This window comes from Oryzias latipes, chromosome 16, assembly GCF_053564925.1.
Source record: "Oryzias latipes strain Hd-rR chromosome 16, Olatipes_Hd-rR_3.1".
NCBI lineage: Eukaryota > Metazoa > Chordata > Actinopteri > Beloniformes > Adrianichthyidae > Oryzias > Oryzias latipes.
Window position 1 is genome coordinate 17,436,993 of NC_136252.1, and position 10,787 is coordinate 17,447,779.

Here is a 10,787-nt window from a genome sequence, read left to right on the forward strand (position 1 = left end):
ATCCTCAGATAAAAAAGCGATCATTTGTGTGCCTCTTTTAAGTTGCATGTATGAACACGATGAAACATTCTAAATAAAACTGATTTATGTTTTATCCTGAATGTTTTTTTTAATGCATTGACATCTGTTTTTGCAGTTTTTCTATTGCTCTATTGCTCTCGTTACTTTTAGTGCAATCAGCTCGATTGGGTGAAACTTCTCAAATTCTACCCGGTTACAGATCACCTGGGGCCAGGAATGAAGGCGTCCAAGAGAGGGGACAGGTGAGATTAAAGGACAATGCTAAATGAAATGTGGCAAAACTGCTGCACAGAGAATGAAATGCTTAGCAAAATGGTAAAATCCGACAGAAAAGTTTTAGAAATAAAGGGAAAGTGTGGAGACTGTTAACTTTATGAATGATGTTCTTGCAGAAATATCTTGAAATACTTGCTGGTTTGAACCCTGAACGGGATGAAGCAGGTATGTGGAGAGTGAATAAAATGATGTTCCTCAAGATAAATGTCTCCACCCCAGGCCTTCCTCATCACTTCCTGCCAGCTAATAACACCAAGCAGTTCACAGCATACCTGGGGTGTCTCCTAATATTACAGACTGACTGCTTCCCCCAATAACATATTTGCCCGGTTTAATGTGTTTACTGTCTCACACACAAACTGGGCTGCAGACAGAGACACACAAGAGCGCTGCGTTTATGGCCCAGAGAGAAGCATTAGTGATGGTGAAAGGATCTATTAGAACTACAGCTGAATTTAGTCTTGCATTATTTCCCCTGAGAAACTCATCTTGATGTCTCAATAAGACCTCACAGTTCAGCAAACCGGCCTGAACTCACAGATTATTTATTAAAATCGAAATGGCTCGACGTGGTTTTATTAAATTCTTATAATCAGGAAATGAAACACAATTTGCTTTAAATTGAAAATCAATGCTGATATACATTTAACCGCGTATGACAGATTAAATTTACCACATATGATTAGCTCCAAAGATAAAGTGTGATGCATTTAAGTTCAGAGAGGTCAAATTTCAAATGACAATATCACAAAGCTGCACTGCAGCGCAATACCAGAGAATTATTAACAAAAAATGAAACACTGTTTTGAAAGAAAAAGAAAAACATCACTGACATTTTTTAACATTCAGGGAAATATCTGCTGATACTTTTAAAGCAGACTTAGAAAGCAAACAATCCTTGTTCGACTATAAATTAGCAACAAGATTTTAACCCAGAACTTACTTGATTTGTACGGTTTTGTTAAAAAATCATCTCATTTTGGAGCCAGTGTAGTTTCAAAAATAGATTTAGGAAAACCTAGTTGTTTTGAAGTCTCACTTTATTCAAAATGATACACCATCATCTCATACCACTGTCTCATAAATAGGTTATAATATCATGCCAAGCTGCAAATGTAACTGCTGTAACACAGAAAAGTGGAAAAAAAATAAAATAAAAGAGTTGGGTCACCAGTTTTCAATGCAAACATTCAAGTTAGCCGTATCTGATGTTAGATGCACCTGTGGCTACAAGATGGAGACTTTTACCCCTATTTTTTCTGAGTGGAACATCTTCCCAACCTCAGATTCAACACAAAACAAACACATTTCAGCAATTGTCTGCAAAATAACTTTTTGTTTCACAAAAACTTCAGCTTTTCCACTTTTCCATAAGTTGGGTTCAGGAAGCATGGCGGGGACCCAACCCCCCTCCATATTAGAGGGGAGTATGTGGAGAGGGTCCACACCTTCAGGGTCTTCGGCATCATCATCTCTGCCGACCTCTCCTGGACAGCCAACACCACAGCCATCATCAAGAAGGCTCAGCAGCGTCTAGACTTCCTGAGAGTCCTCAGGGTGTAAAACATCAGCACCAAGCTGCTGCTGACCTTCTCCCAGTCATCCATCCAGAGCCTGCTCTTATACTGCATAACAGTTTGGTTCGGCAGCTGCACGGTCGCGCATAAGGAGAGACTGCAGAGAGTCGTAGAGACGGCTAGGAAAAACATTGGGCGCCCTCTCCCCACCCTGACGGACATCTACTCCGCGCGCTACTTCACTAGGGCTCAGAACATTATCAAGGACAGTTCACACCCCGGTTCAGACCGGTTCGACCTGCTGCCCTCTGGGATGCGCTACAGAGGCATCAGAAGCAAAACAAATAGACTCAAAAACAGCTTCTTTCCAAAGGCAATAACCATCCTCAATCCCTAAATGCATAGATAAAATCCATATTCCTGTCCACTTACTATGTCCACAACGTCAACACTACCTCATTGCTACCCCTTGCACATCTGACATGTTGACACACAATTTTTGTACGCAATTTTGCACACAAATTTCGGACATTCTTTATCACAGTTTACACATGTACACTTGTATATACTGATCTGTTTGTTTGATATTGTATTTCGTTGTTCCTTGCTATTCCTGCATCGTAATGGTGATGCTTCAATCTCATTGTACAACGGACAATGACAATTAAGCAAATCTGATCTAATCTGATCTAATCTAATCTTTGTTAGAATTGCATTTCAGTTACTACATGTTAAATCTTCAAGGTCAGGAAATATCTGATGATAATCCCCAGGTTTGCATGGGAAAGAGTTTTCAGTGAGACATCTCATGTATTATTAACAAAGATTCATTGAAGCTCAGATTTATCCCTGATCGTTGTTAAGACCACAACATCCTCAATTATTTAACGGTTTAAGCCTAAATCGGTACAACTCCATAACAGGTTCCTTTCAGAGTACACACATTCACCCACATGCCCATTTAGGTTTTCTGGAGTGACAACTATTTATTTTTACAAAACCATGTTGCTCCTCTGCATCCATTCTGACACCAGACCCAGAACATGCTGGTTGATTAGAGGGAAAGAACGGTCCTCGTGCATCTGAAGAGCTTTCTGACCCACACAGCAACAACACTACAATTAACTGGAGCACCGTGACTCACCTCTGGGAGGAGGAGAAACTGATTAATCACGAATAACAGAAATGTATTCCTTTTTAATATCTGTTTGCATGTGCGTTTTATCTCTGACTGCAGCTTCATCATCAGGATTTATTGTTTGTTGTTTGTTTTTTTTCATTCCAGCAGAGCATTGAGATTAAAACAGAGTTATCACAAAGCTTCTTTACCTCATCTACAGCCTAATTGAATGCATGAATTATTTTAAAAGTAATTAGATTGTGCAGAAAAGCCGACAAGCAGTCCATTTTGTTCAGCACTGCTGTAAAGAAAATGTTAGAAAATGTTTAGACGATCCTTACACGTGTTGGTTTTTTTAAGTTTTTTTTACCATGGCTATAAAGGGGGCGGGCCTTGCTAAATCCCTAAAAATAAAGTTACACATTTAAGTGGAGGCAGGTAATTTGGTAAAAATGAGTGAATTTATGTTGATATTTTTGTCACTTTTGGGTGCCAAAGGAATTTTTTTTTTCTTATTGGTCAACAGGTGGGGTAAGGTGGGTCCACTTCTTATTTCAAGGCTGTGTCACACAGACACAACTTACATTTTACATGGTCAAAAATTGGTCATACCTGAATATACGTGGAAAAAATCATAAAAGTTGTGGTGTATTCATGAAATTTTCGCAGATGTATCACAAATAAACCACTCTAAAACCACGGGAAAGTACAAATGAACCAGGCAAAGAACAGGTAAATCAACGTAGAACATGAACCGTGAGTGATTATTATGCTGTTTATAAGCAAATCATCAGGGATTCATGCATCAACTACGCAATTTTGACTTTGTATGTGCGCCGCAAACTCAATATAAAAAAATTATACATCAGTGGTACATGCCTGAAAACTCTGTTAGTCGTTGAAAGCTTTACATAATTATTGTGAATAAACTACGTAGATGAGACACGGCCTTAGGCAAGTGTTGAGTGAAGGAATACTTGTGAGTTGTGTGCTGATTCTCTGCGGAGCGTGAACTAAACCTTTCTGAAGTTTTTTTTAACTAATCTCAATCCTCTCAAAAGTTGCTATGTGGCTCTCTGGGCGGCAGGCTGACTCTTAACGTTTTCTCGGAGGAAACTCTTCAAAATCCAGGTTCACCCTTCAGTTCCTCCAGCTATTCACTGCTACTTCAGTCTCTGGGACTTCTCAATAAAATCTTCAAAGTTAGGTAATTGGATCAAGAGTTGTTTTTTTTATCTGTGTTCTTCTGCACTTCTTGCACAAATGAATTTTCTCTGCAGAAAAAGGAGGCTCTTTTTGAAGGAGGGTGGATGAACACACGGTTAAAGTGACACTTCACCAGCCTGAGCTTCAAAAATGTCCCAGTTGTCCTCTTTTATTATATTCTCTTTGTTCCTTCTAAAAACATGCAAATTAATGTTCAGTTTTATCTCATTATTTGTGAACAATTTATTGTTTTTTTTGTTTTTTTTTGCTTTTTGCACACAAGTCAAAATGTTTTTAACCCTTGTGCTATCTTAGATGACTCCACCCTTACATTGACGTGTTCTCCCTACCATGACAAAGGTGGATAAAGGTGGAAAGATTTCATGTAATCCATGGACACCAGTGAAGATCACATATCATTTTAGAAACAAGGTTCAGAGCACTGTCTAGTGGGTCTAGATGACCCAACTACCAACATTAAAGTGCCTAGGATAGTACAAGGGTTAAAAAGTCTAACTAACGTTAAGCAAATAAACTTTTGGATTTTTTTCTTCAACATTTATTTTTTGTCCCTTGGGGGATTTCTTCCAATAAAAGATTGCCTTTTTGGTTTTGCTCTGATTACTTAAACTTCAATATGAACTGTCCCTACAGGTTTCTGTTTTGTTACTGGCAGTGACTGATGTTTCTTGAACCTATTGACTATGGGGAAAATTGTCTTGAGACAATCAAGAAATCCTACATCCATGTACACAAACAGCTATCTAATGTGATTATCTTAGATGGATAAAACCCACCAAAAACATTGTACATATCCTGTCCATATATAAGTTTTGCTGCTCAAAGCCTGGTGCTCATTATGATGCTAGAGAAGGTTCAGTTGATCAATTATTGCTCTAAACTTCAAAAGACCTGTTCCACGTCATCTCAAGACCATTTCTTGGTGTCTCGAAATAATTACTTTTAAAGGTATGATGGTTTGATTTATTTTTTTTAAATGACTAAAGCATAAAAATGTGAGATTTAAAATGTTACACTTTTTCAAAATTAAATGGTATACTAAATGGAATGGAATTTTTGTTTGCTGTGCAACCTGATGTGTATCTTTACTTATTTGTATTCAATATATTTGCACAGACAAGTGGACTTTTGGCTGCAGTTTCAGCCGTAAAATGTCACAATCAGACTGCATCTGGCAGCCAGCTGGAAAATTGACTTGAAATGTATGGTTTACTGTCTCTTCTGCAAACTCATCCACCCTTCCAGGGTAGGACAGACTCTGGACAGTTTGCTTGTCCACTCTAGAGCCACACACAAACAGATACAAAGTAATATCCTCTGTAAATCCTGTTTTCTAAATCATGATGCTGAATCCAAGTTGCTGAATATGTATGACTGAATGCAATCATATAAAAGGACATTTGCACACGGGTTGTTATTATTTCTTCATAGAGCGTACAGATTATTGAATCTTTTAGCTTTATCACTCCAAATAGGATGCAGAACTGATCTAAAGAGGCTCCCAGCTCCACTTATTGGTGATGAAATCCTTCAGGAGGAGAGGAATTTGAGGGCTTCACAACTTTATCTCCAAAACCTCTGACATGTGTTGTCCCACTGGGATGTACTCATTCCTGATCCATCCTCAGAACATCAGCATCTTCATCTCTACTACCTGGCTGGTCTCACCACAGTTTTGTACACCTTGCCTTTCATTTCAGCTGAAACTCTTCTATCACAACACGCATGACAATTTGAAAAATCGTGTTTTACTCCAAAGTTTGTTCAGAGAAGAGAAGAGCTGGACCCATGTAGCTGAAGTTAAAGTCAGACATTGCTGTGTTTGTGCACCTTTACTTCCAGATAACAGAGCTGGCCGTGGTGAGGTTTTGGTCTCTATCAGCTGACAAAAACAGCACAATGTTTGGCTTCATTTACTCTTCATCCCAGAAACTCTTCAAGAACAAAAATATTTGTTTTAATAATTTTTTCCCCTTTTATTTAAACTCAGCGCCAGGTTGATTATATTTAAGAATAATTGATAGGTTATAAAATGTAGTGCAAAAAGAATATACAGAAAAGCATGTACTGCAGTGATTCGCGTAAGCCTCTACTCATAGTATCTCTTTACTGAAGCTAAACTTTTCCCTCATCACCAAAATGTCTTCCATTATTCATAGTTTCATGCTCTCTCTTTCTTTAAAAGATGTTTGGAAATTACAGTAAAATCTGAGAATTGTATTCTTATATTGCAACATTAATTGCAATATATAATATTACATAAATATCCAAGAAAAATTATCTGAACCTGCCAAAATAAAAAATAAAAAACATAACTCCCAATAATTTGTTAAATTATGACCTAGATTCTGTTAGTAAAATTACAGTCAACTAAGACAAGCTGCATGAGTCAAGACTCTTCTGTGGTCCTTATGAGACACATCAGTGTTTCATTGACATCATTTAAACTCAACGTTTTGTTTTAATATGTTGCTTCAAAACGTAATCATATATATATATATATATATATATATATATATATATATATATATATATATATGTTTGATATATACATATATTTGATAGCAGAAGCCTCAAATACACTGATTATAAAGTCAACATTCAAAGAAAGTTATCAGTTGTTGCAGATGCACAGGAAAAAGAGAGAAATGTTTTTAGAGGGAACAAGGGAAAGGCTTACTTCAACATTTTGGATGTGCTTGGTTTGGAAATCTTTTTGCATAAAGCAGGATTCAGTGAAATTCTTTAATTGCATTATGACGTAGTTCAGAGTCAGTGTGTCTCAACTTCATGCAAAGTTAACGGTACTGAGATGAAAGTAATTCCCAGAATTAAAGCCAGCTTCTAGCTGAAATAGCTGGACTTGTCAGATCCAAACACTGTTCCAAGTTTTGCAACAAAGGTGCTAGAATAGCATCAAGCTTTTTAAGATGTCACTCACAGGACCGCACGAGTCTCTGTGTTTGCGTGAGCCTCTATTCCTCCTCACTCACAAGTGGGAGCTGGAGGCCTCACACTCAATCATGCCTCTTTCTGCATGCTGGGGTGCACTTGTGTGCACTGTTTGCGTCTTCATTGGCGTCAATGCTGGGGTGTTCTGCGGCAGCAACAAGCTCCTCCCACCACTCCAAGCCCCGCCCCCTATCCTCTCAGTAGTTATAAAGCATGCTCACCCTCATTCTGGCACTGTTTGAAAGCCTCAGCACCAGAGCAAAGTTCAGCATCTTCACATCAGTGTGTCCATGCCAGACACGCAGGTAAGAAAGACATTTCCCTTTGGTTTCCTTTTTGATTCATTTTATTGATATTTTATGTATTTTATTAAGTATCCAATGCAAAATGATATATTTCAAAATATATTTTATTATACATTTTTTATTATAGATTTTTCTGTTTGTAACTATATATTTTTGGTTACAAATATTTTACACACAGTGAGAACAAAGGGCTTTCCGGTGGAAAAATCAACCGATAATGTTTTTTAAATTTCTAATCTCTAACATAACTCAATTCAGCACATAGAGAAAGTATCTATTGTGGGAGACAAATACTTTTTTTTTTTTTATTACAGAAATTACTTGTAAACATGAGATTTTTCATTAGGTCAAGGTGACTTATCTGTGGGTAAAGTCCGAAGATAAATGTATGTTTTTTTTAATTGAATAAACTACATTTTTGGTGAGCATTTACATAATTTGATTTTCATAAAAAGGGCTGTATTTTGAAAAATAAATAAATAAATAAAAATAAAGAACATCACCAGCTGAGGAGAAGAGAGGCTTTCTCACAGAACCACATCATTACCAGCTATTTGAATAATGAATGAGTAACAATGACCAGCTGCTCTTAGGAATTGTATTAGCATTAAAAGAATGACTGTTTACATTCTCACCCTGTCATCTGAAACATGGTTTTCAAAAGGATGCTGCAAAACTTATTACATCCATCTGAAAAAGCAACAATCTCAAAATCCTTGCTTTAAATCCGTTATAACCAATTTCCCCACCGTGGGATCAATACATTTTTATTCTATTGAACCTTCAAAAAGAGACGGGTATGGTGATTTTAATTTAAAAAATCTAATTTATAACAAGAAAAAATAGATAAAATCAAGCTAAGTCTTTAAAATGACATCTAAAATACAGTAAATCCAGAGAACATATATGATAAAAACAAAATACATGGTAAATGATCTGAAAGTGAGTAGATGTGCTCTGTGAGAAGCCAATGAGAGCGGTCTGCAGAGAGCTCTGCTGTAATATGAACACTGCGCTGGTGGGCTTTTTCAATTACACGAGATTGAAAGCCTCCCGGCTACTTAAGTTGTTGGTTTTAATTGAACATTGGAAGACTGTTATAAAACAACATTCATCATAACTAATGAAAGAATCACAGCTTTGCTTCAGGACTTATGTCAAGTATTCAAGTGATTATCAAAAGGGTTTATCCCCCCTACCCTACATTTTATTGGTTGAAGATGACTTTGTTTATTAAAAATAAATTGGATGTGTCTAATCCCAATTCAGAAAGTGTTTATGAACGTTTAACTACTGCATCACTTTATAATGGGGAAAAAAAAACTACATCACAAATACACCACGTTATTTTATTTTTCCAGCTCAACAGGCTGAAGGGGAAGAAATGAAATTAATTGACATTGATTTGTTTTAACTTTGTTTTTTTCTCTCTGTCTGTTCAGTCATGAATGTAGGAATCTACGTGTGTGTTATCCTGGCTGCTCTTTTCACTGGCTCTCTAACTCTGCCTTCAAAGTCCATGGTAGGACGCACAAACGAAAAAACAATGTCGTCTTTTCTCCTTCTTTTCTCCAATGTGTTTGTTTTCTGTTTCAGAGAACTGAAAGAAAAGCCCTTGTGACAGAAAGCCTACCTGTCCCACTAACCAATCACACGCGTCAGGCTCGCTCTGCTCCTGCGCCCCCTTCAGGACAGCTGCAAAGTGAATCAGCCCAGAACAGCCTGAGCCAGCTGCTGGCCAGACTCCTCTCTAGAAAAAGTGAGTGATCAGAAACATGTGGGCAGAAAACCAGAGAGGGGAACTGTGGCAATTGTGGACTTGATACTCATTTCGTGTTGGCATCACTGTCCCGCTCTTGTTGCATCTCCCCTCCTGACATCCGTCTGTCTGCGGGCTGCCGTCATTCACGCTGAGCCCGTACCTTGCCATCTGGCATTTCCCACCTCCCTCTAGCTTCCGCTCTCCATTGTCCCGTGCCCCGCTCCTGTCTCTTCCATAACCGTTTCCTCAAATCCTATCCGCTGACCTGCCCTTTCCATTACTCCCTCACACTTGTCCCTACCTCCTAACCTCTTTCTGCCTCCCCATCAGCATTACAACCCTCTATCATGACTGAGTCAACACTGTTTGACTTGCGGAGCTCACTGACCTTAAAGAATATAGGTCCAGAAAAACAGATCAAATCTGCTTGAGCAACTTTGACAAGTTAATTTGAGAAATCAGAGAATAATCTCAATAAAAGTAATACTATTTAGAAGAAAATAAGGCTCTAACAAGCTACCCCCCCAATGTTTTCTGCTTCAGGCTCATCCCTCCAGACCAGATCCTCCCTCACCAGCAGAGCTGCAGCCCCCAGTCACAGGATAAAGGACAGAGATTACCTGGGATGGATGGACTTTGGGCGACGTAGTGTGGAGGAGTATGAATATTCCCCATAAAGCTGCAAGTTTCATCTCTCAACATCTAAATCAAAGCCCTAAAACACGGTTCACCCTTTTAATTCTGCACCAAATGAGAGAGGACTTTTCAAGCTTTTAATCAAAACAAATCAAAATATTCACCTTTTGTTTCTGATTTTGTTCTGAACATGTTTAGAACAAAAAAAATCTTCATATCAAATCATCTACTAGTTAAAATGTAAGCAAATTCACACAAAAATACCACATCTCATGGGAGAAAGAAGAGGCACAGCTTGTCAGCTTCATTCACAAACCTATATAAAGATATATAGGAATAGTACTAGATTAGAGGCATCAGTGACACATAAAAATCAAGGATTACAAGATCTGCATGCACTAGTTCTACATCTTAAAGAAACATGGTTTCATCTGGAAGGATGTTTGTCCTCTGTAATAAAATAAATCCAGAAGTTGTTTTGATCCCATTTCACATTCACTTTCTGTCAAATAAATGTTGATTGTTCTCTGGGAAGGCATTAATAAAAAAACTGAAATGCATTTTTTTTTTTTGAGAAATAATTGCATTTTGAGAGCAGTTGGTTGGCTCACTTGGAATGTGTCCCATCACCGGGGTGGAGGAAAACACAGAATGTCTCTGTAAGCGGCGAGCGTCTGACAGCATCCATGCCATGAAAACTATGAAGTACTGACAGCTTTGACAAGTGTAAACAAATTCTAATCTCACAGTGCTGATCCGGACTCTGACATGCATGTGACTTTATGACTATGAATGATTGACGGTATTCTCTATAGCATAGACATCAGCAGAGGTAAAAGAACATTTCTATGTTATTTGTAAGAATACAACTGCCTCCTGAATAGAACTTTATGTTTGCTCACTTATATTCTGCACACTGAATAAAAATATTTCTAAATCAGTTGTAATGATCATACGGGCTCCTGAATGCA

The 10,787-nt window shown here is 37.9% G+C and overlaps 1 protein-coding gene across 1 annotated transcript; it reads left to right on the forward strand.

Moving 5' to 3' along the window:
• Positions 1 to 7,183: 7,183 nt before the first annotated feature.
• ccka (cholecystokinin a) lies at positions 7,184 to 10,756 on the forward strand. Its single transcript, XM_023964596.2, has 4 exons — positions 7,184 to 7,418; positions 8,861 to 8,940; positions 9,015 to 9,177; positions 9,724 to 10,756. The coding sequence occupies exons 1-4, from the start codon at positions 7,199 to 7,201 to the stop codon at positions 9,855 to 9,857; spliced, it is 597 nt and encodes a 198-aa protein (XP_023820364.2). The 5' UTR covers positions 7,184 to 7,198; the 3' UTR covers positions 9,858 to 10,756.
• The last annotated feature ends 31 nt before the right edge of the window (positions 10,757 to 10,787 follow it).